Source organism: Martes martes, assembly GCF_963455335.1.
Source record: "Martes martes genome assembly, chromosome: 4".
In the NCBI taxonomy this organism is placed as follows: Eukaryota; Metazoa; Chordata; class Mammalia; order Carnivora; family Mustelidae; genus Martes; species Martes martes.
The window spans coordinates 86,807,633-86,835,596 of NC_137891.1; the positions used below are offsets into that span (position 1 = coordinate 86,807,633).

General features: G+C 43.9%; 1 protein-coding gene across 2 annotated transcripts; it reads left to right on the forward strand.

The window, feature by feature from the left end:
- Positions 1 to 11,631: 11,631 nt before the first annotated feature.
- Positions 11,632 to 19,041, forward strand: ENSA (endosulfine alpha; the record flags this gene model as incomplete). Of its 2 annotated transcripts, XM_080800355.1 has the most annotated exons (4): positions 11,632 to 11,831; positions 13,535 to 13,660; positions 14,921 to 15,087; positions 17,939 to 19,041. In XM_080800355.1, exons 1-4 carry the CDS (start codon positions 11,775 to 11,777, stop codon positions 17,952 to 17,954), a joined length of 366 nt encoding a protein of 121 aa, XP_080656481.1. In that variant the 5' UTR covers positions 11,632 to 11,774. The 2 variants fall into 2 exon arrangements, with proteins under 2 accessions (XP_080656481.1, XP_080656482.1); XM_080800356.1 differs by lacking the exon at positions 17,939 to 19,041 and having other exon boundaries at positions 14,921 to 15,091.
- Between the last annotated feature and the right edge of the window lie 8,923 nt (positions 19,042 to 27,964).

The window sequence follows — 27,964 nt, forward strand, 5'->3', positions numbered from 1 at the left end:
TTCATTTATTCCTTCCCTGGTGCTTTTCTTTCTATAAAACCGAGTTTCTGACATATCATTTTGCTTCTAACTGCTTTTAATATTTCCTACAAGGCATATCTGCTGCACACGAATTCTCTCAGTTTTTGTCTGAGAAGGTATTTATTCTTCCATTTTGAAGGATAATTTCACTGGATATAGAATTCTAGGTTAAAGGGTTGTTTTTTATAACAGTAAATATTTTACTCTCTCCTTTTTTCTGACATCAATTTTTTTTAAAAACTGTGAAGAGGATTCTAATTAAAAGATTAGGGGCGCCTGGGTGGCTCAGTGGGTTAAGCCTCTGCCTTCGGCTCAGGTCATGATCCCAGGGTCCTGGGATCGAGCCCCACATCAGGCTCTCTGCTGAGCAGGGAGCCTGCTTCCCTCTCTCTCTCTGCCTGCTGCTCTGCCTGCTTGTGATCTCTGTCTGTCAAATAAATAAATAAAATCTTTAAAAAAAAAAAAGAAAAGATTAAAAATTTGGGGCACCTGGCCCTGCATTGGGCTCTCTGCTTGGCAGGGAGCCTGCTTCCTCCTCTCTCTCTTTCTGCCTGCCTCTCCACCTACTTGTGATCTCTCTCTCTCTGTCAAATAAATAAATAAAATCTTGGAAAAAAAAATTAAAAATTTGTTCTTCCACTTTTCCACATAACTAAAATGCCTGTAGACACATATTCATATGATTTCTAAAAATGTTTTACTCCCTAAATAATAAAAATAATTGTTTTAATGCTGAAATAAATTAGGTAGAACTTTTTTTCCTATTATCTATTACATGTATTGTGGATATCTGTTCCTTTGTCCCCAGTTCTTCCCCAGGCTTTGGTCTGTCTTCCTTTTCTCTTCATTGAGTTCCAGTAAAAAGAGACAGACATGGGCGCCTGGGTGGCTCAGTGGGTTAAAGCCTCTGCCTTCGGCTCAGGTCGTGATCTCAGGGTCCTGGGATCGAGCCCCGCATCGGGCTCTCTGCTCAGCAGGGAGCCTGCTTCCCTTCCTCTCTCTCTCTGCCTGCCTCTCTGCCTACTTGTGATCTCTGTCAAATAAATAAATAAATAAATATTAAAAAAATAAATAAAAAATAAATTTAAAAAAAAGAGAGACAGACATGATGGTGTATTAAGCGAGAAAGGGAGCCATCTCTCCCAGCAAGCAGTAAAATTATCTCAGAATGTCAGACAAAGCAAGATCACCTCCTGGGAGAAATCTCCCATTTCTAGCAGTCCAACTTACTGTCATTAGTTCCCTTTACATTCCAAATTATAAAAAAGTAGGAGCACCTGGGTGATTCAGTGGGTTAAACCTCTGCCTTCAGCTCAGGTCATGATCTCAGGCTCCTAGGATTGAGCCCCACATTGGGCTTTCTGCTCTGTGGGAGGTCTGCTTCTCCCTCTCCCACTCCCCCTGCTTGTTCCCTCTCTCTCCATGTCTCTCTCTGTCAAATAAATAAATAAAATCTTAAAAAAAAAAAAAAGTAGATTCAACTGGGAAGGGGGGTATCAACTATTCCCTCAGAGCTCTTCAAATAGACATGTTTTGTGTAGATTTTTTTCCCTGAATATCGATAATCTGCCCACTACTTTGGGTTTTTTCAACCTACTTGAACCTAAGTATAATACCATATTTTATCTGAACTTACTTTAGAAATCAGGAATCTAGGGGCTTTTACCCCTTCAGAAGGACTTCTTGACCAAATCTACATGTTTTTGCCACATAAGTAGGCCCGGAAGATGTGCGTCATTTTCCTGATGTGAGGGGAAAAAATTCAAAGCCAAAATTTTCTTACATTTCAGAGATGTTGAAATTCCTCCCACTCTCATGTTGAGTACTTCTTCAAAGATTTCTGGATATTTAAAGTCATAATACCTCAAAATATTTCTGAGTTAGTCTAAAATTAAAAACAAAAATTTCTCCCCAGCTCTGTCATCTCAGCTTTTCTTAAACTCCAGGTGGAGGCCAAGAAATTCTTAGATAACTTAGGTTAAACTGATTTATATTAAACTAAATTAGGGGTGCCTGTAGGTTAAGCATCAGACTGGTTTCAGCACCAGTCATGACCTCATGAGTTGTGAGATCGAGCCCTGTGTCAGGCTCTGAACTCAGTGCATCATCTGCTTGGGTTTCTCCCTCTCCCTGTGCTCCTCCTGACCCCCATTCTCACTCTCTCTCTCTCTCTCAAATAAATCTTAAAAAAAAAAAAACAACTAAATTAAACTTCTGTTTGGGTGTGGGAGAGATGGTTATGATCAAAGAGGGAAAAGTACAGAAGGTAGCAGAATAGCTGAATGGATTCTTTTTTAAGGTTTACTTATTTATTTGAGAGAGAGAGAAGAGAGCAGTAGGGAGGGGCAGAGGGAGAAAGAGAGGGAGAATCCGGAGATGACTACCCACTGAGTGCAGAGCCCAACACCAGGCTTGATCCCAGGACCCTGAGATCATGACCTGAGCGGTAAGGGCCTATTCAGCCAGAGCAGCCCCACCCCGGTTGAACTGCCATTTTGTTGTAAAACTTAAATTGACCTTGCCCCCCGCAGGGGAACTTACTTAAAAGCAAGTCCGGGAAACCAGTCCCAGGTAACCACCCAAATACAAGGGTGGGTCAGGCCAGGTGGAGGTATTCAATCAGTAGAGGGCACATACTGTCTCCTAGCTACCAAGGAGTATGGGCCCTCCGCCTTTGGGCATCTTTTGGGCGTCAATTCTGAACTAGGTGATAGGTTGGTTCAAATGTCTACTAGGGTAAATTGTAATTCAATTGGTCACCTAGCATCACTGTGGAGTTTCCTGTGTGTGTTACAATCTCATTGGCCACCTGTGTGTGGCCAGGCCCAACCACATGGCCTTTGCTCTATAAAAGTTAGTCTGGAAAGCAGGGAGGGGTCGTCCTCTCTGTGAGGGCTGCCCTGACCGGTCTGTTTGACGGTCGGTCTGATTCTTGATGCTTGGCGCGAAATAAAGCTTTGCTTGACCTTCCCTTTGTATCAGTCTCGCTCCTTTAATCACGGACCCATTATTGGGGTACCCAACTTTTGGGGGACCCAACAGAGCCAAAATCAAGAGCCAGTGCTTAACCTACTGAGCCACCCTGGCACCCCAGATTCTTAAGAACATCATGAACATTTAAAAAGCTGAGCAAATACTTATTTTAAAATGCTTTTGGGGCGCCTGGGTGGCTCAGTGGGTTAAAGCCTCTGCCTTCGGCTCAGGTCATGATTCCAGGGTCCTGGGATCGAGCCCCGCATCGGGCTCTCTGCTCAGCAGGGAGCCTGCTTCCTCCTCTCTCTCTGCCTGCCTCTCTGCCTACTTGTGATCTCTGTCTCTGTCAAATAAATAAATAAAATCTTAAAAAAAATAAAATAAAATAAAATGCTTTTGACAATACAAGACATGTTTTAAAAATAGATGATTTTGGGGGGTGCCTGGGTGGGTCAGTCAGCTGGGCATCTGACTCGGTTTCAGCTCTGGTCATGGTCTCAGAGTCCTAGGGTTGAGCCCGGAGTCTGACTCCAGGCTCAGCGCAGAGTTCTGCATTCTGCTTCTCTCCCTCTCTCCCTACCCTGGTTCTCCCTCTCTCTCTCTTTCTCTCTTTCTCCCTCCCTTCCTCCCTCTCTAAAATAAAAAAAACAAAATCTTAAAAAAAAAAAAATGACTTTTTTGAATGAAGTGTAGTTGACATAAATGTATATTAGTTTCAGGTGAACATAGTGATTCAACAATTCTATGCATTACACGGTGCTCATTACCATAATAAGTGTGGCCACCATGTGTCACCATATGTTATTACAAGATACTGACTATATTCCCTATGCTGTACTTTTTTCTTTTTTTTTAAAGATTTTATTTATTTGAGAGAGAGCACAAGCAGGGGGAGAAGAAGGCAGGAGAGGGAGAAGCAGACTCCCTGCTGAGCAGGGAGCCCGATGGGACACTCGATCCTGGGACTCCAGGATCATGACCTGAGCCGAAGGCAGACAATTAACTGACTGAGCCACCCAGGCACCCCCTTATGCTATACTTTGCATCCCCATGACTTCTTTATTCCCCAAACCTCTCCCAGTTTCTTCTGTGTATTTGATTCTTTTTGTCTGTTTGTTTAAGGTAACGAGGATGGCTCTTCCGTGATTTTCCATTAGTACTGCCACTGCCCCTTCTGAATAAGCCAAAACTGGAGTCATGAGACCTTGCAAACAGTGGCTGGTGACTGTGGGCAAAAATGTGCAGATCATTTTGTACACTTCTCTATACCCCCTTTTATTATCCAGTCACTTACTGAAGCAAGAGAAATAAGCAGCGGGGGCCAGGGAGGTGTTTGTTTTGCTTTAGCTTAAGACTTCTATTGAAATATACTTACAGAAGAGTACACGTGTAATAAGTGTACAGCTCCGTTTTCACAAACTGAACACACCCATGTAACCGGCACCAAGATTATGAAACAGAGCATTACAAGCACTTTAGAAACTGGCCTTGTGCTCCCTCCCAGTTACTACCCTCTGAGGGTAACTTCTAACAGCACCGACCAGTTTTACCTTAACGGTGTTTCTCAGATAAATGGAAAAAGCTTAATGGAGGAAAAGAAGTTGGAAAGGAGAGGTCCAGACAATCTAAAAAAAGAAGAGGAGAAGGGAAGAGGGAAAGAAGAAGAGGGAATGAGGATGAGGAGGGAGGGAAAACAGAGGTTTGACGAAAGAGAATCTACCTGCTTGGCTGCCCAAGAAACCCAACAGTGATATTCTTCTTAAGCTTTTCTCTTTCATGTGCCTGGGTTCAGTCAGTTAAGTGTCTGCCTTCAGCTTAGGCTCATGATCCCAGGGTCCTGGGATCAATCCCTGTGTTGGACTCCCTGCTCAGGGGGGAGTCTACTCCTTCCTCTGCTCTTCCCTTGCTTTCTCTCGCTCTCCCTCTCCCCCAGATAAAAATAAAAATAAACCTTCTTTCTCCTGCTCCAGACTCCTACCTCTTTACCCACCCCACCTCCGCTGACAGCCTTTTAAGGTTGAAAGCCCTTTGCTCCACTCCCTCACAAGTCTTAGGTAGCACATTAAGTTTCATTAGTGATCCATTCTTTGGGGTTATAATCGTCCCCTTTCGGCTGAAGACTCTTTTAAATACAAAAACTACAACAAAAAGAAAGCTACTACCAGTAGCTGACACCAGGTACATTTTCTTCCTTTTCTGTGATTTTCTCTAGGGCCTTCCCTGGGCCAATATTTCACATTGTAGCTGTTAGTTAAAGTTTATGTGATAATCCAAATTTAAAATGGCAACTGATAACTGATTTGGTATTTTCTGGGTAACATGTTGGCACTTTAATGCAACTTCAATGGAACTTCAGTGGAATGGAAGGCCAAGATGAGGTGTTTATGAAAAGAGGGGCTTTTTTGTTTTCAGGGAAAAAATTATAAAAGCCTTTGAAATGAGTAAAGGGAATGCCTGGGTGGCTCAGTCCATTAAGCGTCTGCCTTCAACTCAGGTCATGATCCTGGGATTGAGCCCCACATTGGGCTCCCTACTCAGTGGGAGCCTGCTTCTCCCTCTCCCTCTGCCTGCTGCTCCTCCTGCTTGTGCTCTCTCACTCTCTCTATCAGATAATAAAGTCTTTAAAAAAAAATTTTTTTTTTTTCTTTAACTCTGTACTATTCTGATCACTACTTTTCCTTAGGCTAAACTTCAGGCCCATTCTAAGTATGTAAGTTTGTAAAGGAGGCAAGGAGAGGATATAGCTTGGTTAATTTCCTGTTATTCCCAGTTTGGCCCATCAGAGGGCGCAAACAGCATAGATCTTAAACCAAGATGTGTCAGCAGTCTCACTTCTTTTTATTGGCCATTCTTCTGTAGCATGTAGCTAAAGCACTGACAAATTTTAGTGTTATTCCCAGATATCCCATCTCATACTCTGTGAACAGATTTAGGTCCTGACTTGAAAAATTCAGACATAGGGGCGCCTGGGTGGCTCAGTGGGTTGGAGCCTCTGCCTTCGGCTCAGGTCATGATCCCAGGATCTTGGGATCGAGCCCGGTGTCTGGCTCTCTGCTCAGGAGGGAGCCTGCTTCCCTTCCTCTCTCTGCCTGCCTCTCTGCCTACTTGCGATCTGTCAAATAAATGAATAAAATCTTTAAAAAAAAGAAAAGAAAAGAAAAATTCAGACATAGGCAAGAAAAAAAACCTGAAAGATAAGTTCAAGTTCCCTTCTCTCCCTACTCCTTTCCTCCAATTTGCTCTTCTTGCTTTTCTGTAAATGGCACTTCACTCAGGAACCTGGGATTCATCCTTGGTTCTATCCTCATCTTTATTCCCCACATCCAGTATCCTCTGTCTCTTTAGCTCCTCTCTGTTCACATGGCCTCTGTCTTTGATTATGCCTCTCAAGTCTTGCTTGGGCTACCATAGTCAGAGGTCCAGCTGGTCTCCCGCCTCCCTCCAGACCACTCTCCACGCAGCTACCACAGTTAAATCTTTCCAAATCCCAAGTCTAACAATACTGTTTTCTTGGGGTACCAGGGTAGCTCAGTTGTTAGGCGTCTGCCTTTGGCTCAGGTATGATCCCGGGGTCCTGGGATCAAGCCCCACATCAGGCTCCCTACTCACCGGGAAGCTTGCTTCTCCCTCTCCCACTCCCCCTGCTTGTGTTCCCTCTCTCTCTCTGTCAGTTAAATAAATAGGGTGCCTGAGTGGCTCAGATGGTTAAGCATCTGCCTTCAGCTCAGGTCATGATCCCAGGGTCCTGGGATCAAGTCCCACATCGGGCTCTCTGCTCCTTGGGATGCCTTCTTCTCCCTCTGCTTCTGCCTATCACTCTCTCTGTGCCTCTCATAAATAAATAAAATAAAACCTTTCTTAAAAATTAAATAAATAAAATCTTAATAAATAAATAAAATAGTAAGTTCATAATGCCACCGTTAAAAAAAAAAAATAACAGTACCATTTTCCTGCTTGAAATTGGGTTCCCCTTTTTTTTCATGAAACACCAAAACTTTGGCGTGATTTACTAATCTCCTCAGGACCCCAGCAACCTAAACAGCTTCATGTTTTGCTGTTTCTACAGAGGTTCCCAGATCAGCCTTATCTGTAGACTCTCTTTGGGGAGTTTTTCAAAAATACAGATTGGGCTAGCAGGATCTCTCTTCCCCGAGGAAGTTGTTACTCTTGCTATAGTTTCTTTCTCCCTTTCCCATTGTCCTCATTTACCCTCTAATCTTTTATAAGATAAGGGGGTCCTCTAAATTGTCTTCCTTTCCTCCCTCCTGCTGCCTACCAATCTCCAACCTTCCTATTCATCCTTATGGTCCCAGTTTAGGTTCTACCTTGTCTGAAACATTCCTTGACCAGCTCAGCCAGAGCTATTCTTTTAAACAGTTAAAATTCCAGGGTGCCTGGGTGGCTCAATGGGTTAAAGCCTCTGCCTTCGGCTCAGGTCATGATCTCGGGGTTCTGGGATTGAGCCCTGCATCGAGCTCTCTGCTCCATGGGGAGACTGCTTCCCCCCCCTCTCTCTGCCTGCCTCTCTGCCTACTTATGATCTCTCTCTCTGTCAAATAAATAAAAAATAAACACAAATACAACTTATTTGGTAAGTGTCATAGATATTTACTTAATATTGTAGGTATTACAATGTGGTGCCTTATGTATTTAAATAACATATGTGTTGGAGACCTATAGCTCATTCTCAACATAGACGTCACAGTTACCCCATCCTAACCTCCTTCCCTATGATTATGCTCTGAGACTTCCACATTTGTGACCTCACATTTACTTAATCACATCAAAGTCAGTGACTTTATAGCCATGCCATATCTGCCATCAATTATAATTATAGGCTAGAGCTCATCATAACCTATAATTTCTCCACCTTCTTAGATACACAGTGAAATTCCCCTCTCACTGCAACCTCCTACTCATCTCCCGCCTCCTGTCATTCCCACCAAATCTGAGCTTCATCTGTGTCATGGCCAGTTCTTCATCTCCTTTCTATTCTGTCTTTCCTGAAAAGATGACCAACATCTAGATGACCAACAAACCATCAAAGCGATCTAGACCTCCTCATTGTCCTCCCTCCACTGCTCTTTCTTTTGCAGTCCTTTGCCCTTGTTAACAGGATGTCTGTTTTCTCCATTCCAAGGCAGTCAGGAGTTATTGACCAAAGCCCTGGAGATTAGGACTATTACAAATGCTTACCCATCCAATCTCAGATCTTTCTTGCTGTTTTGAACCATTGCTATTTTCTATAGTGCTGTTTCTACCTCCATTTTCCCTAGATTCTCTATCCCACCCTTCCATCCTTTTTATTCTCCAAAGATTGATCTCAGAGAGCAAGGCCATTCAATGTGACTTCCCTAAATGTTTAGCTACTTCAAGATCTCTCTGTACATTTCCCCTCCAGCCTGTCTGCCTCTCTCCCTCTTGACCTAATGATCTCCTCTGAGACTTTAATTCTTTCATTATATCCTCTTTAAAATGGATAATTACATTTTTAGTTTCTCTCAATTAGACCCTTGGCTTTTCTAAAAACATGCTTGAATCTTTACTGTTTTCCAAAAAAGAAAATCCTCTACTGTTCCCTCTTCAATTCATTGCTCTGATTCCCTTCTTTGCCTTACTGTTCAATACTGTTCCACTTCCTCACTCTTTAACCACATGCAAGTAGTTTTGTCCCCACCATCTTTTTTTTTTTTAAGATTTATTTATTCACCCTAGAGAGAAAGGGAGAGCACGTGCGCACACACACACATACACACACATACACACACAAGCTGTGGGGAGGGGCAGAGGGAGAGGTAGAGAAAGAATCCTCAAGCAGAGCCTCTGCCAAGCACAGAGCTCAGTGGAAGTTGGGGGTGACGCAGGGCCTAATCCCAGGACCCCAAGATCATAACCCAAGTGAAATCAAGACTTGGATGCTTAACCAGCTGAGCCACCCAGGTGCCCCTGTCCTCTCCATCTTTAATTTCTCTGTCACTTTTCTCCTCGTTCTTCTCCTTACCCCTTTGATCTTGTGTGTCTGTGTCCCTTGCCACCTTTTGCCCAGGTTTCCATCTTGGGGCTCTTTATCTCTTTCTCCTTTGGTGATCTCATCTGCTTCCACAACTTTATTTACATTTATGTGAGGAAGTTTTATTCATAATTACCTTCTACTTTTCTCCCAGACTCTAGGTCTACATTTCCTAGACCTCTAAATTTTTAGCTCTGGAGGAGATCTCAGAGGTCTTTATCTAAGGCTTCATTGCCTGGATATCTTCACAAAATGGCCCACTGGTTTTAAAAAGTCAAAATGAAATACCTCATTTTATGTCTATTTCCAATTCCATTCCCACAGTGACTCCTCTTCTTGAATTTTTTTTTTTTAAGATTTTATTTATTTGACAAGAGAGACACAGCGAGAGGGGGAACACAAGCAGGGGGAGTGGGAGAGGAAGAAGCAGGCTTCCCACCAAGCAGGGAGCCTGATGCATGGCTCGATCCCAGGACCCTGGGATCATGACCTGAGCCAAAGGCAGATGCTTAATGACTGAGCCACCCAGGCACCCTTCTTCTTGAATTTATTGTTTCTGTAGTAATCCTGAAGCACATGGGGCCTAATTTCCTATTTGCATTCAGCTGTTAATCCCAAATACTCCATTGCCAAAGACTTTCTCAGTTAGATTCACAGTTTTCTACACTCTCTAGTTTAGTATATGTGCTGCCGAAGCGAGCGCTGCACTCTCTAGTTTAAATTCCAATTATGTCCCACCTAGAATATTGCAGTACACTCCTGGCTAGAGGGCCAGGTCTCTGGTGTCTTTCTGCCTGTAATTCTGAATTATTTTTATTCATTACCTCCACATTAATCTTCCTAAAGGGCAGTTCTGATCTGCCACTCTCTGGTCTAAAAATCTTAAATGTCGGGGCGCCTGGGTGGCTCAGTGGGTTAAAGCCTCTGCCTTCGGCTCAGGTCATGATCTCAGGGTCCTGGGATCAAGCCCCGCATCGGCATCGGGCTCTCTGCTCAGCAGGGAGCCTGCTTCCTCCCTTCTCTCTCTGTCTGCCTCTCTTCCTACTTGTGATCTGTCTGTCAAATAAATAAATAAAATCTTTAAAAAAAAAAATCTTAAATGTCTCAGATGGCTTACTAAATTATTCACAAGTTCCTTATCCTGGCATTTAAAGCCCTACATATCTGCATTCAATTCTGTTTTTCTGGCCTTCATTTTGAGCCCTGTAACTAGAATACCCTTCTTGCCTTCATCTTTACTCAGCAAACTGCTAAGTTCTTTAAAACTTATTTCTGGGGTGCCTGGGTGGCTCAGTTGGCTAAGGGTCCAGCTTTTGATTTTGGCTCCAATCATGGTCTTGGAGTAATGGGATGGAGCCTCCCCCCTCCAACACACTTCAGGCTCTGCACTGGTATGGAACCTGCTTAAGATTCTCTCTCTGCCTCTTCCCCCCAGCCCCCCCCCCACATTCTCTCTTTAAAAACAAAAACGAAAAAACTTATTTCAAATACCACCTCCTTCATGAAGTCTTTTGGGGGCTGGGGGTGTGGAATCTAAACTGAATTAGTCTTCCTTTGAACCCCTATAAGCACTTTAACACTTTTATTTCAATGCTTACCAGATTTTGCCTTCTATAATAATCTGTGATTTACAGTGCTTCCAGACTTTTCCAGAAGTACACCTAATTATACAGAAAATTGAGCAGATAGCCCCAAGACTGTCACAAGAAGCTGCCTGGAAAATTAAATTTTAGTATGAATTTTTGCAGTGTTATCAGTCTTAAACTAATGTTTGTTTTTAATATAAAACTGTGGACTAAGGCTCCAGTAAGACCTGTCTAAAATCTCATCTTGGGGATTTAGGGTACACCTGGCACACTGTGAAAACCCTCCCCTCATGCCCACTAAACTAAGCTTTCTAAGGGCAGAGACTGTCTTACTCTGTATGTACCGCTGTAAAACTAATACATTACCATCTACACACAAACACTCAAATACTGTTGAACTGTGACTCAGGATTCGTTAATTAGTGTTAACTGTATTTGCTAAATGTTTACCATGTACCTAGAACTGTGCTTTCCGTTTCAAGAACTTACTCTCCATGCGCTGACCTTGAACAAGTATAAAACTGTACAGATGAGTTAAATCTCGGGACGTAAAGCCATCTGTGCAAGACAACTTGGTTTGGGGGTTCCAGTCTCTCCGTTCCACACTCCAAGTACATCTGCAATAGTGATCAGTAACAACTTAAGGTGCACTCTGACCTCCAAATTATTTCCTGGAGATTGATAATTTTCTGCTAACACCGCGCAAAGCTTAATCCTCTCCATCTGAAAGTAAAAGGTCTCCATCCTTCCGCTCTCCAGTTCGAAGCCCAGCAAAACCTTCCGTGTACCGAGTGCTAGAGCTGAAGGAAATCTGGTCCCACCAAAGGAGCAAAAATGCCAAGGCTAGCAGCACCGCCCCTAGGATCCCCCACGGGCTTCCAATTGGTCCTTGGAGCTCACTCTCATTCCAGATTGGTGTTCCAGCTTGCCTGTCGCCTCCAAAGAACCCACCTTTAGCCAGTGACTATTGGTAGATCGTTACGTCATTGTCCCAGCTACCCCACTCTCATTGGCTCCCATTGGAAGGGGCGGACACAACGTCACAGGCAAGGGCCGCCATTTTGACTGAGCAACCCTAGTGACAGGAGCCGAAGCAGCAGCGCAGGTTGTCCCCGTTTCCCCTCCCCCTTCCCTTCTCCGGTTGACTTCCCGGGCCCCCTACACTCCACAGTCCTGGTCCCGCCATGTCCCAGAAACAAGAAGAGGAGAACCCTGCGGAGGAGACCGGCGAGGAGAAGCAGGTGAAATGGAGGGGGTGCGGGCGGGCGAGTCGGGGGCGACTGTGAGGGGCGGGAGACGGTCTCCCACCAGTGCGGATTGGTCGCCATGGTCTCAAGCTCTACAGGGGTTGGCCACTACTTGCATCACGCCGGGTGAGCTTCAACATAGCTTGCAGCTCTGGCGCTGATTGGTTGGGCCCATTGTCAGTCAGTGCCTTGCTCTTCCTGATTGGCCAATAGGCCTACCGCTCTACTTATTGAAGCTGTGCTATCATTGGCCAAGCTTGGGCACGGGGCGGGTGTTTGGAAACACTGGGTGAATGAAAGGGGGCTGGTGGTACTGGGAAGCGATGTGTGTTATTGGTCTATGGGGGTAAATGACCCAACAACCCGGGCCAGGGCCTCGCATCAGAAGGCTAGAGGTGGAGGTAAAGACGTTTAAAAGATCGGTACCAAAAAGAAGAAGTAATTATTATGGCTAGTTTAAGGCAGCAACTTTCTCGAGAGACCTATTTTGACGGCTAGGGATGGTCGGTTGCCCACCCTCAAGTCAGGAAAGAATAGGCTTGAAGAGGACTAGAGTTCCAAAGAGAATAACGGAGGTTAAACCTAGAAAAGACACCAAAAGAGTCGTGACAAGAAAGACGCCACCCTCTTCCCACCCCCCCCCCTTTCCACCACCACTCCTGACTTACAGGGCGGTGGAACTTAGTTCACCCACAATTCTCTGATGAAAATACCCCAAGTAAATCTCTTCTTGGGGCTTGTATTTGACTTAAACAACATTTAGTACGGGGCTCAGAGGTTCGTGAAAGGCAGCTGGTTATAACTGCCAGATTGTCAAGGGAAGGGAATATAATTGCATTAAAAGAGCCACAAGTTTGGCTTTAGGTCCTTGTAAAAAGCCACCAAAGAAAAGAGCATCGGGGCTCACAAAAAGCAAAAGAGTAATAACAGTGTGACCCTTCTGCAAACCAATTGAATGCTCTTGGCATGTTCCCCAAACTTCCATCACTTGCCCCACTTGGGAAGGTGTTGACTTTTTGGCAACAGCTGTGAGTAAATACTAGTGAACCTCCTATATCTTAATTTTCCTGAGCTTAAAAATAGTGTCATTTTCATCTCTGTTTACCTGTCACCTTCCTACCTAATGTTTATGGAAATGCTGAAGCGATGTTGTTCCATTACTAAGGTGGAGATTTTTGGAGGCCACATAGCTCTAGTCTCCTCCATAGAGAGACTCATCAGATGACTACCTTAGACTCTGGAAAAGAGAACATCTCAGTAGAATTATCCCATTTAATTTTTTGTTTGACCTATACTGCGTGTTAGGGACAGCCAGGGAACTTTCCTATTCATCTTGGGTTACCAGAAGCCCTGGTTAGCTCTTTTCTCTGTGTCCTCCCTAGCTTCTATGCTGAATGAGCTATAGTGTGCTCTTGATTGAAGTATTTTGTTTAGCTGTTATCTTTAAGCCAATACTCCCAGGTCCGGGTGGTTCCTTAGGTGTAGTGTGAGAAGAGGGGTGGCCTGGGTTTCCTCACAATACAGTCATCTTGAACTTCATGAATTTGAACAAAGTTCTAGCTTTATTTGGGAGCAGAATAGAAACAATGTTTACAAGAGGTGGGTCACTAGGAAAAGTTAATAGTATAAAAGTTATTAGATATTAGAAGCAGTTGCTTCTCAGTTTTTAATATAATTGGCCCATTTGTTTCCTCCAGGACACACAGGAGAAAGAAGGTATTCTCCCTGAGAGAGCCGAGGAGGCAAAGCTAAAGGCCAAATATCCAAGCCTAGGACAAAAGCCTGGAGGCTCTGACTTCCTCATGAAGAGACTCCAGAAAGGGGTATGGGACACAATCTCTTATCCTCTTACTTTGGAGCCAAAGGGGGCTTTTGGGATAAGAACTGTAGAGCTTCTCCTAAATGCTTATCTGGAGGTTTTGTTGTTGGGCAGTAGTAGAGAGCAATTAGAAACTTGTAAAGAGCAAGGCAAATGATTATAAATCCCTGATATGGTACCATACAGGATATTAAGGCTTAATGTTGAAACATTTGGGTATAGGGGCATTAGGGGATTGAGGGAAAGGAGGACATTAGAAACTGAAATGCTTACTTCCCCAGGCATATGTGTGTTTAGGTGGTGGGAGTTTTAGGACTGTACTTTTTAAGATGAGAGCTAAATTTTGGGGTGCATGATTTCAAAAAAAGATCAAACCATCTGTCCTCTAGACTTCTTCAGCTTGAAATGAATAGATTTCTTCAGACCCTTGAAATTAGTACCAGTCATTAACTATACTCCCTCAAGAGACATTTTTTCATCCAGGGTAGCCCTCCTCACCGAGGGAGGGTGCGCCTTCATAGCTGTGTAGCTCCTGATCAGGTTTTTCTGTCCCCAGAGGTACCTAAAACTAACTGAGGGATTATAAGTCATTAGACTGGAGTGTGTTCCTAGGTTTGGATGAAATGGACAGTAAAACAGATTCCCTGTGGAGAATCCTAGTTATTGAGTCTTAGTCACAGATGATGATGTGATGCTGATTTGCAGTTTACCTTGCTGTAGGCAAGGCAGGCGTGGGCAGGCTGTCACAGCCATGGAACATGTGTGGGAGCAGTGGGAGTCAGAGGAAAAGTACATTATCCTCATGAACAAGCCCAGTTTCTATTCATGGTCTGAGGGAATCATTTCTAATTTTGAGATTGTTGACTTGAGGTTGCCAGATTCATGCTTCTTTTTATCTTATTATTTATTTCCTTGGCACCAGATCATTGGGACACTGACCGGTCCTCAGTAAGCCTTGATGAATAGTCAGTAATTTGGTTGAACCATACAGTACTGATGGGTGTATAAAGGATGTAGGGGCTATCTCTTAACTCCTAAAATCTATACTGTAGCAAGGAAACTACTTACATACCTGAAAAGTTCAGAACACAAAGGGGATAAGACATAGTACATGTACTTAATGCTAAACTCTGTGTGCATGAGGTTAATCAAGGAAGACTAGAAAGATCTAAGATGATGAGGGTTTATAATGGATGTGAGTCTCCTTGCTTTTGAGGGAGGCCAGAGTTCCTCACTCACTTAAAACATCCCTCTTGTCTCTTAGCAAAAGTACTTTGACTCAGGAGACTACAACATGGCCAAAGCCAAGATGAAGAATAAGCAGCTGCCAAGTGCAGGACCAGACAAGAACCTCGTGACTGGTGACCACATCCCCACCCCACAGGATCTTCCCCAGAGAAAGTCCTCGCTCGTCACCAGCAAGCTTGCGGGGTAACCTGGGCCCCCCCCCATCCCCTTCCTCACCCACTGGACTTTTATATATCATAAGCAGGGATGGAATGAGCACCTAGTTAGCTCTTCTCAGCTTGCTAGCCAGAAATGACTGTGATTCTGCTGGGGGCTGCTAAGAAGGTGATGTGGGTTGGAAAGGGGTTCTGAGTTCATTTCTTTGATTAAATTGAGATTTCCACACCCTCACTGTAGCCCAGTAGGGACCCAAGAGTGAGAGACTAGGATTGGATCTTGCTGCAAATGCTCTTTTTTCTTTTGTATGAGAAACTGGGGAGATGTGATTTTTCCTTTTGGAAGAGACTATCCCAAAATTGGTTGGGCAAAGTCTTGGGAATAATTCAGTAGGTTTACATCCAGAGGCTAACCTGACATAGCTGGGAAAAGTAGAGTGAATGAGATCTGTTTTCTGTGCTTCTAAGTGTTTTTTCCCTTAGGCTGCTCTTGCTTTGTGTTTTCATTATGGCAGGTTTAGAGAATCCTCAAAAAGAAAAAGTGGTTTGCTTGCCTAAAACTGCAGTGCCCACTTAACCTCCCTTAGAGAGTCTCTGACAGTTGGCCCTGGCTCTTACATAATGTAAAGATTGGATCACATCATTTACATGAAATGGGTACCTTCTCTCTCTCTTCCAGCATGTTGCTTTTGCAAGTATGGGGTAGTGGAAAGAGCACTGGGTTTGGAGTTAAGATATGTGGGTTCTAGTTGCCCTCTGAGCAGAACTGGGGTGTAAACTTGGTCAAGTCATTTAACCTCTATGGATTTCTATTTCCTCATCTGTAACAGAAGTGAATATAGATAGGATTAGTTCAAATTTAAAATTCATTTAACTGCCAGCTGAAAAAAAAGTCTTTGCTATTTTTGTAAAACTAAATGAGGAAGACCTGTGGCTGAGCCCACAGAGGGGAACCATTTGAGGACTGCATGCGGAGAGAGGACATTGAGATTTGGGAGGTACAGATTCAGTCAAGGAGGCCTCAGAAGTATCGTGGTCTTAAGGATCAAGGAAAAAGTTGTAAGAAGCTAGCTTCTATGGAAGCTTCTTGCCTCTGGCCCCACCCACTCTCCTGGCCTCCAGTCTGGACCTTTGCTACAAAAACCTGCTGTGGCAGCCCAGCTGTGGGCCTGAGGACACATGCTCAGTCACACATATGTGGTGGAGTCCCACGTTTCAGATATAGTCAGATGCCAGGTGTGTTGTTAGGGAGAACAGAAGAAAAGGGACAAGCTGAAGCCAGCCTCCAGGCCTTGGAACTGTGGCAAGGTTAGAGCAGCAGGTTCTTAGGAAATGATTCACCTGGGAGGAAGCTGGTGGGGAAGGTGATCAGGGAGAGAGAAAGTTCTGCCATCCTAGAGGTAGGTAACTCAGCCCCTGTGGGATGAGTAGCAGCAATGCGGACTCGTGAGCACGTGGGGGAGAGTGGTGCTAGTGGCCAGCACCTTCAACCTACTTAACTTGGCCTGAATCCTAATGCAAGTTAGCAGAGATGGCCAGGGAAAGAACCAACTGTTCATGAGAGCAAGATTCTGTAATCCTCTCTTGCTCTCTCACCTCATAAATTCTAATACGCCAAACATTTGGCCTGATGAGAATGACCATGAACTTGCTGATGCGCATGTGGGGTGATGGCAGGTATGTATAGTTCTTTCCTGATTGGCCATTCACTTTTCAGGCTGTTGCTCAGATTGGATAGGAGGGAGTTGGTGAGGAAGGAATGGAGAGAGCAGGATCCCCGGATTCCCTGGCCCCCAGACTCCTTTGACTGTCAGTTGTAATTGTATATAATTTTTGTGTTTCTTGCTCCATTCCTCATGCTGTCTTCCTTAGTCTAAAGTCCATGTGGGAAGGGGAAATTGCCGAACATCCTTGTATAGTTTCCTCAACTGTCGCAGCCATGTTGTACATAGATATGTCATGTTATTATATATATAAATATATATATAATTTTGTACGTTTTCTTCATCTCTGATCCTCTCGAATTTTGTACTTTTTTCTTTTCTGTCCAAGCTGCCTTCTCTATTGGTCATTTGAATCCTCAAGACTGAGGTCACAAGTCTGTTTTTTTAGGAAGGAACAGAGGAAATAGGGAAATCAGAAACTGTTGGTCTTGCTTGCTCTCTGTACCTGGTCGTCTTCAAGGCTAAGAAAACAAAGAAACAAGCCACATTGTGTATTTTCCACCTGCTTCCACAGTATGAAATACATCACTTCATGGCAAAGAAGGGTCATTCCCAAATCCAAATCACTTCGATTAAACCTAGGTTATTAAATCCACTCAGAACAATGTGTATTGCCAGGCCCCGGCTTCCATGCTGTCCCCTCCTCGTCACTGTGTGTGTGTCCCCATTAGCCTCTGCTGCTGCGGCTGGCTGTGCCATGCCTGTGAAACCAAGCCTACCCTAAGCCAGGCAGCTTAATCTCCTGCACACCTCGAGTTATTTTGATCTTGTCTAAAGAATTTTCTGTATTGCTTTCATGGATATTTCCAGAAAGATGGAGAACACTTTGTTTTGTGGATAGAAAAAAAGTGAAATTCTCTCCCCCTCTTTCTCTCTCCCCTCCCCTTTTCTCCCTCTCTCCCCTTCTCTCCATCTCTCTCCCTCTCCTCCGCCCTCTTTCTCCCTCTCCCCTCTCCCTTCTCCCTCTCCTTACCTCTCTCCTCTGTCTCCCTGTCTCTCTTCAACTCTCAGTGGATTGGATTCAGGCTTGTGCCAGGTAGCCTAATGATTGTTAAGTATGGAAGAGTCATGGGGTAGGGACTGGGATGGAACATCAGGTTTTTTCCCCTATTACTTGACAGTGTTTTCTTTTTCTTCTTCTGTGTTCGTCCGCAGTGGCCAAGTTGAATGATGTTGCCCAGGGCTCCGCCAGATCCTGAGACGCTGCCCTCCTGGGTCCTGTGCTGGCTCCTGCCCCTCCCTGCTTTTGCAGCCAGGGGTCAGGAGGTGGCTCGGGTGCGGGCTGGAGAGGCAGAAGCCCCTGCCCGTCGGTGTCCCAGCGCATGGAGCCCCTTGGGCTGAGCACCAAGACCCTGAACCTTTTTTGTTTTACCTTTTTTCCAAATAACTGTTGGGAGAAATCTCAGTGAAATCCTGGCGGGGATGGGAGGGGGTGGGGGGGTGTGGTGTTTGAGAGGGTGGGGTGGGAAATTTGTGGGGGATATGAAATAGGGCTTGGAGTTGATAAAAACATTCCTGACTATCCTTCCTAACCATGTGGCTGGTGTGGGATGGGTGTGAGGGGGAGGAATGGCATAGACTCCAGATGAGGAGTTCTATTTCAGCTCTGTAGAAAAATGCCTTGTTTGCTTGGATGTGGCTGGGGATCTGGTGTCAGATTAAAAAAAAAAACTGTCCATCTATATATGACAGATGGAAACAGCTTCTCTGGTTCTGCAGAGCAAGCTGAGAACACAGTTAATGTTAATTGTTCACTGAAAAAAGTGCTGTCCTTGAAATAGATTTGCTGTGGGGAGAAGGGCAGTGAGTGTGGGGAAAGGGGGCCATGAGTGTGGGGAGCCCCACAGAGCCCAGGAGACTTTTTCAGCATTTGAAATAAAAAAAAAAAAAAAAAAAGACGACGACCCACAAAAAAACACAACCCAGAAATATTCTGAAGCAGTTGGTGTGTTTTATTGGGGTTTGGGGAAAGGGAAGAAAATGAAACTAAAGACACCATTCAGGGGAGAAGCTGGTGTGGGGCCTTGAGTTCTAAGGAATAGCCCTTAATATGGGATATGACTGGGCTCCCTGCTTCCATCACTCGGGGAGAGGGAATTAGGGATGTTAGCATATAGATCTGGACTTTTCCTGACTCCTATCTGTCCTTTTGTTTCTGTAGCTAATGTAGAAGATGCATCAGCCTCAGGTTTTGGCTCACAAAATGAAGAATTTGATCTAAATAATTTATAACACCTAGAACTTAGTTCAGGCTAAGCAAAAAAGAAAAGCCCACTCTCCCTTTTCCCTTTTCAGTCTTCCATTCTTTCATAAGTTCTGTCTGTGAAGGAGAAATGTGACCTTTAGTAATAAGCCAAAAGGAACTCAAGCCTTTCTGCTTGTGGCCAGCAGGGGGCAGAGTGACTCCTTTCCTCACCACCTCCCAAGGGCGGGGCAGAATCCTGCCACTTTAAGAATTTAGAAACTAGGGCGCCTGGGTGGCTCAGTGGGTTAAAGCCTCTGCCTTCGGCTCAGGTCATGATCCCGGGGTCCTGGGATCGAGCCCCACATCGGGCTTTCTGCTCGGCAGGGAGCCTGCTTCCCCCTCTCTCACTGCCTGCCTCTCTGCCTATATGGGATCTCTGTCTGTCAAATTAAAAAAAAAAACAAAAAAAAAACAAACAAAAAGAATTTAAAAACTAGGGGCGCCTGGGTGGCTCAGTGGGTTAAGGCCTCTGCCTTGGGCTCAGGTCGTGGTCCCAGGGTCCTGGGATCAAGCCCCACATGTGGCTCTCTGCCCAGCGGGGAGCCTGCTTCCATTCCTCTCTCTGCCTGCCTCTCTGCCTACTTGTGATCTCTGTCTGTCGGATAAATAAATAAGATCTTTAAAAAAAAAAAAAGAATTTAAAAACTAGTGCTCGCTTTGGCAGCACATATACTAAAATTGGAACGATACAGAGAAGATTAGCATGGCCCCTGCACAAGGATGACACGCAAATTCGTGAAGCGTTCCATATTTTTGTATAGGGGTTTCTTTTCTACTCCCTCCCCCCAATATAAAAATATAGATATATTTTAAAAAAAGAATTTAAAAACTGCTTATGAATGTATTGTAGAAAAGAACGATACCAAAAAACTCATATCTGTCTCCCTGACACACACAACATTCACATGTAGTAGTCTACTTGCCCATTTTACCCAGCTTTGAGTAGAGTATATTTTCCCAAATGTGACTGGCTTCTCAAATGAGTATGCACCAAGGAAGATAAACAAGGTCCAGTAGGCCTAGATATTCCAGACAACTCTCGAGCTCACTGAGGGGGAAGGATACTTCCAAACTGGACTAGGAATATTGTTCTCGTATCTAACTCATTCTTTTTCCTTAATCAGAAGTTTTCCAAATATGTTCAGCTACTCAGGGTGTTACTGACTTGTTCTCTCCTGATTTAGCCAGGGGATTGTGATGCCTCCCAACCACTGGCCTTTCTGAGTAAGCTAGTGGTATGGAGATGCATTAAAAACATTCCCTGCTTTGTGGGGTTTATTGTCTTTGTGGAAGAAAAGTTACGCAGAAGTTCACATACTACTTCAGAAGTTATAAACTCAAAGCTAGGAGCTACACACACACACACACACACACACACACACACACACACACAGTAGAATGTTTACTGTGGTGGGGTTAGCGAGTCTTCTCATCCCTAATCCCCTTAAACCAGTCCCATGACTTCTTTTTGAGCATGCCATCTCTAGTGTATGTTTGCCAGGTGGATACAGCTGGGGAGATCAGTGAGGCTGAATGTGGAATCATTCAGTGCAGTTTCATTTTTAATACAGATAAAGAAATGGAAGTATAAAGATATATTACTTATAAGGTGGCAAAGTTAGTTCACTGAAGAGCTTGAGATAGTATCTAGGCTTTTTTTTTTTTTTTTTTTTTTTTTAAGTAGGCTCCATGCTGGGCATGGATCCCAATGCTGGGCTTGAACTCAGGACTCTGAGATCAAGACCTGAGCTGAGATGCTCAACCAAGTGAGCCATCCAGGCACCTTATATCTAGGCTTTTATATGACTTTTCCATTATTCCTGGCTTCCCTGGTCCTTGGTTTTAAGCTGTAGTCTTAGGAATCCTGGGGTGCCAAGAAAGGATTGTATCAGTCTCTGTTAAGTATAAAACCTTGCCATCCCTTCTCCCTCACTCCCACACTGTGCCGCTATGCAACCAGAATAGACTGCTCTGCACTGCTTCAAAGCGCAATTCCTGCCCATATTCCAAAGAGTGGAGTCAAGAGTTCTTCATTCCTCCAACATGGCTGAGTGATGATTCTGCTGACCAGCCTCTCAGCCATCTGATACACAGGGTGGCAGGGATGAAGTCACCATGATTATTGTCCAGCAGCATTTATTTTAAGCTGATGTGGCCTGGCATGGAAAAACTCGGGCAAAAGACAAATAACTTGGAGAGCTGCTTTTCAGAAGATCTGCAGTGAGCAAGCAGCACCCAAGTCGTGGGGTGCATAGTGCCCTCTACTGGGCCTTGAGGGAGGTTACCAAGGAAAGGGAAGCTAAGCCAGGACGGAAGCATAAAAATAAATGCAAATTCATGTCATTCTAAGCAGAATGCCAAGAGACAAGGGAAGGAGAATCAGGAGATGAGTTGTTAGCTGAAATTTCTTAGAGATGGGGGACTCACTAATGATAAGGCAGAGGCATCCCATGCTTGGGCCAGTCTGTTCATTCACATCTAACTGTTGAACACTCACTTTGCAATTAGAAACATCAGCTATTGTTGGGCAGATAGACAATATAAGAGATGGTGTCTGCCCTGGAGGAACTTGGAGCTTCACTGATACAACACTTCAACATATGATGCAAGACTGCATAGCATCATGCAGTCAGGCTGTGGTAAAATAATTCTCTTGGTTTCCACTAAGGTGGTGATCTTAGGGTCATGAGGTTGAGCCCTGCGTCAGACTCCACACTCAGGGCAGAGTCCACTTGGGTTTTCTCTTTCTTTCTCTCTCTCTCAAATAGATAAATCTTTTTTTTTAAAAATCGCAGGGGCACCTGGTGGTTCAGTTGGTTAAGTGTCTGACTTCGGCTCAGGTCATGATCCCAGAGTCCTGGGATGGGCTCTCTGCTCAGCAGGGAGTCTGCTTCTCCCTCTCCTGCCTTTTTCTCCCCATGCTTGTGCCCTCTCACTCTTTCTCTCTCTGTCAAATAAGTAAATCTTAAAAAATAAAAACAAATTCTCAGAAGGGAAAATCCAAAGGGCTAGAATCATTAGGTAAATATTACTGGTGGAAATGGAAATTGAACTGGGCCTTGAAAGACGGGTGGTACTTATTTTTTTTTTTTTTTTTTTTTTTTTTTTAAGATTTTTTTATTTATTTATTTGACAGACAGAAATCACAAGTAGGCAGAGAGGCAGGCAGAGAGAGAGGGGGAAGCAGGCTCCCTGCAGAGCAGAGAGCCCGATGTGGGGCTCGATCCCAGGACCCTGGGATCATGACCCGAGCCGAAGGCAGAGGCTTTAACCCACTGAGCCACCCAGGCGCCCCGGGTGGTACTTAAATAGTCCAGTTCGAGGGGCACCTGGGTGGCACAGTCGGTTAAGCCTCTGACTCCTGGTTTTGGCTCAGGTCGGGAGATCTAGCCCCAGGTCAGGCTCTGTGCTCCCTATCCCTCTGCCCCCACTCTCTAAAAATAAATCTTTAAAAAATAATAAATAGTCCAGTTCAATTACTTAATAAAAGCCCAAAATATGCCAGTCACTGTGCTAAAATATAAGTGATATGTGGGTGCTTTCTTTTTCCACATGAAGAAACCACACTATAGTGTTACACTTGGGTTGTAGAGGCCTAGCTACATAGAGATACAGGGATGCGTAAGTAATTGCTAAATGTTTTGAGTACTTGGGATGTGTCAAGCCCCATGCTACATGCTTAACTGACATCCTCTCATTTATTCCTCACAGCAGTTCTCTGAGTAGGCGGTCATCCTGCTGCCATTACACAAATGAGGAAACTAAAACAGTAACTTGCCCAAGTCCCATAGCTTCTGAGTGGAGGCACGAGTCACTCCAATAGCTGCAAAGGGCTGGGGAAAGAGTGATCAGGAAGACTTTCATGCAGTAAGTTCTGAGAGAGGAACAGGGCTTCTCCAGAAAGATAAGGAGATCAGGGGCATTTTCATAGACCAACACTTAGAGAAGAATGACACAGTGTGGAATGGGTGGTGCTTCAGCAACAGGATTGAGTCCTAGGGAGGGGCTGGTCCACAACCAAGAAGGAAGACAGGAGCCACATAACAGAGGATATGGCAGACAGGCAAGCCTAGGGACCGCTGAGGGGATGGCAAAGAAAACACCTGGTCAGATCTGTGTTTTAGGGAGGTTACTGCCAAATTGTGTGGAGAAGGGATTTAAATTAAAGGTGAAGGATTTAGCAATCAACTGGTTCTAGTGTTAAGTTTTCTGGTTTTTAAATTCTGATTTTAATCTATTTTGGTAACTCAGGACAAGTTTCCTAAACTCTCTTTGCTTCAGTTCATTTGTAAAATAGGAATGATATGGTACAGACCTTAAAGGGTGTTTGTGCTGATTAAACAAAATAAGGCATGTAAAGCCCTTCAGGGATTGTAACAGCACAGGAGATGTGGTTTCTGCCCTCAAGGAGCTCACAGACTGTAGGAGGATGTAATAAAGCCTGGTAGGCAGACAATTAGAATACAAATGGGAAAGATGGGATAAGCACAAAATGCTCTGAAAGCACACACCTAATTTGGAGGTGGAAGAATAGTCAGGAAAATCCTTTCACAGAGAGTAGCTTATAAGCTGAAATCTGATGGAGTAGTAGGACATAGTCATGTAAAGCGGTTAGACTGGGAAAGGGGGTCTTCCAAATGGAAGGACAGCATGTGAAAAGATTTAGAGGTATTGCATTCTGGGACCTCAAAATAACTGAGGGGCGTGTGGGTGGCTCAGTCAGTTGAGTATCACAGACTCCTGGTTTCACTTTGGGTCATGTTCTCAGGGTCAGGAGACTGGGCCCACTCAGCCGGGAATCTGCTGGATATTTTCTCTCTCTCTCTCTCTCCCTCTCTGTCCCTCCCCCGCTTGTGTACTCTCTTTCTCTCCCTAAAATAAATAAATCTTTAAAAAATAATAATAATTGGGAGTAGCTGTAGCATACCAAACAGCAGAAGGGGTGCAGAGAAATGGGTGGAGGGAAGTTAGAGTCCGATCACAAAGGGCCCTTTGGGCTTGATCCTGGAGACGATGAGAAGCTGCTGAGATTTTGAGCAAGGGAATGACATAATCAGATTGGCTCTTGAGGAAAATCTTTCTGACAACAGTGTGGGCAAGAGACTGGAGAGGGTAAAATCGATGTATTTAGAGGTGCTGTTAAGAGGTTAAAGTTAAGGGATATGGTTGTTGTGAAGAGAAAGCCCCTGATTCAATTGGTGTCAGAATAAATTCGAAGCAGCAATGAAACTCAAGTGCAGACACTCCACTTAGTTAACTGTTACCATGGGCTAGTTATGAGTAAGACAGACTATTGTGTCACTACAGTGCTATAGGTTAGGTATGATTAGGAACTACATAAGGTAAAGGCAGTGGGGATGAAGAAAAGTGGACAAATTCCACAGATAATACACAGAAAGTACAATCAACAGAACTTGATGGGGGCATGTGACTTGAGAAGAGACAGGACTCTAATAAAAAATTCCTAGGTTTCTGGCCTGGGTTACTGGGTAAAGGATGCTACCATAACCTTAGAGAGACACCACTACTGGAAGGGCAAGTTTAGCAAGGAAGATAATGAGTTCAGTGTTGCAGAAGGGATGATATGAGGTGCCTCTAGGACATCCAAGAGTAGATGACTGGGAAGTTACTGGATTTATGAGTCTAGAGGTTGGAGAAGTCAAAATAGGAAATGTAGATTCTTTGGATTTCAAGATATCCTTGTAAAACCATGGAAGTGAAAGCATATAGAGCAGAAAGACTGGAGGCCTGACCCTGATGAAAGCTAACATGTGAAGGGAATAAAGAAAAGGGCCCAACAAAATAGGAGAAGCAGGAAGATATGGTGGTACACAGTGGCAGAGTTTATTGGAAGAACTGGGTCTGTCAATAATGTAAAATGCTACTGGAGGTTGATGAAGCAAAAAATTAGACTATCTCACCTCTGTAATAAAAAATGCCCCAAAATGTCAAAGAAATGTGCCACATGTATGTCCACTTCCTGTACTTTCCAAGATTTTGGCAATGAGCATATATTTGATAGAGGTCACTTTAATTCTAAAAATAATAAAAATCTCAAAAAAAATTTTTAAGAAATGGACTGACTAAAGGATGTCCATTTAATTTGGCAGTTAGTAACCATTTTGATCCACCAGTGTCAATGGATCAGTAGAGGTAGAATCTTGTCTATCCAACTGAGTAGTGTGGGAAGATTGATGTTGTTTTAGGATGGGCATGATTTAGGCACATTTAATGAATGAGTGAAAGGAACAAGTAAAAGGTAAAGCTCAGAAGGGAATGATAACTTGGGTTCTGAAGAGAAAGGAGTGGATGTAAATGAGTTCAGGTGGATGTAAATGAGTTCAGGTGGATGGTCAATTAAATACTTCAACAAACATTTATTAAGCAGTTATTATGCCCCAACCACTATGCAAGGGGAGGTGCTGGGGTTAGTCTAGCGGAAAGCCAGCTAAGTAGGAAACTGGTCTCAAGTAAGAAGATGTATACTGCAGCCTGCTTGAGACTTGAGACTTGAGACTCAAGGTGAAGATATAACAATGGGTAAACTCACAGCGTTTGTGACTGGGGGTCGCTGATTGATGGGAGTCCTTGTCTGACAGCTTCATTGTTCTTGGTGGAGATGTAAAGTTCCTAGCTGACAGGGAGGTGGGAGTTAGGGGGCTTAAGAAGAGTGTCCATAGTTTAGAAGAGAGGATGAAAGGGAAGGGAATGGAAAACAGCTGACAATACTACTAAGTAAAAGGTTTAGGGAACAGTGTTGAGGGCCTAACAGATTGGAAACCATGACTGTATAACGCTTGGAATGTGTAATCTACTGGAATGGTACCATTCTATATATTTCTGCTACTTTCTCTAGCAACACCCAACTGCCTGGGTACAAAAACAGAGAAGATACATTATCGTTTAGCTCCTGGATCATGATTTGTAGACACAGGGAGTGGACTCACAAGGGAAAAAGGGGATGAAAGGTGCTGGAGGAGAGTTCAAGAAATCCACCTGATTCAGACCGGGTAAGAAGGCAAGCTAAAGAAGGTATGATCAACTCTGGTCAAGAGGAGTCGTGATAAGGTCAAAGAGCTGATGATTTTAGAAGTCAAAGAAGTGATTAAGCTGGAAGCTTGGGACCTGGTAGAATGACATTAAGAATTGAAGATTTTAGAGTTGGAACTCTTCTATGTAATGACACGGGTAGTAGGAACGGGCGTCTGGAAGTGGAGTAAAAATAAAGGTCATTAGAATGTTTAAAGAACAAGGGAGTTCCCATATCCAGCTGCAAAGGTAGGTGGCTCATATATTTGTGGTTTTGTTGTTACCTTTTGTTAAACCCAACTGTATTTTTTTTTAAATAAAAGATTAAAGCATTTAGCTTAGAAAATAACAACAAAGAAGAACTATGGGTGTGGAATGTTGGATCAGTAAATCAGGTTGTTGGAATGAATCTAGAATTATGCAGATTGGGGAGAAGATCAAGCCTAGTACCATCCTGGTATAGAAGTGACCAGGATCAGCAAAGATCATAAAGGAGAGTTTAGCCTGACGGAATGAATTCCAAAGCAGGAGGAATGGCATGTAAATACCTTGGAAGAATAATGACCTGTAAATGACCTTAGGGAGCTAGAAGTACTTCAGTTTCCCCACTTCCTGATATTGGAAGGGTGGGGGGGAAACCTCTAGGGCTGCAAACAAAGCAGTGTCTTAGGGGAAACCTAGATGTAATTTGAATGAGTGGGTTGAGGGAAATTTTCTAAAGAGTTTCTGTGTGAGGCATCAGAGAAATGCGTAGACCAGTGGTGAAGGTATAAGTGAGTGGGAGAGTTCTGCATCTGAGGCAGAATCCAAAGGTTATAGAGAGATGGGAACCCCTTTTGCAATGAATTAACCTTAAGGTTCCCAGCTTTGGTTTAAAAGTTATTTGGTATCCATGTTGACTGAAGGTCCCAGTGGGTTATAAAGCCCAGTCTCAGGCCTGCCTGAGTGACAGGTGCTGAGTGATAAGTTAAACGTGCCAGCTCTGAGAAGGCATTCTAGGGGAAAAAAGAGAATGGAGCAGTAGTTTTTTTTTTGTTTGTTTGTTTGTTTGTTTGACAGAGATCACAAGTAGGTGGAGAGACAGGCAGAGAGAGAGGAGGAAGCAGGCTCCCCACTGAGCAGAGAGCCTGATTTGGGGCTCGATCCCAGGACCCTGGGATCATGACCTGAGCCGAAGGCAGAGGCTTTAATCCACTGAGCCACCCAGGCGCCCCAGAGCAGTAGTTTTAAACTGATTACAAAGAGGAACAAGTAGGCTAGACTAAAGCAGACAACTGGAAGAGGGTCCTTCACTCATTTCACAAGTACGTATTGAACTACCAGGACTTTGTCTTATTTATTGGGATATCCCTGCCATCAAGAATGGCACATAATATGTGCTCAGTAAGTATCTGTTGAAGGAATTGCTCATTGTGAGTCTATCAATACTCAGAAAAAATTACAAAGAGTTGACCTCTTTCAGCAATAGTGGATAAGCAGAGAGATGAAACCACTGAGAGAACAACATGGGAAGGTTACTCCCCAGACAAAACTGGGCCTCTCTTTTGGAAAACTTTTAGATGAACCACATGACTAAGAACAAATAAGAGCCAAATACTCTTACCAACGAAGGATAGCTTTTCTTCAAGACATTAAAATCGTCTCCTCATGACAGGAAGAGAACAGTCAATACTGATAACCACACTGTGGTAAAGTGGCCCCTTCAGGTTAAAAAAAAAAAAAAAAGTTTTGATATAAATGGAAGTTTGGCGACAGAGGCACTTAATGTATTTAGATGGGCTTTTTTTGAACCTTGTTTTGACATATTTGTCATAGATAGATATAAGAGATTAATACAAAAATATGAACTCTTGGCTATTAAATCTTTATTATAATATTTAGTTGAAAAGCTCGAACTAAATAGAATT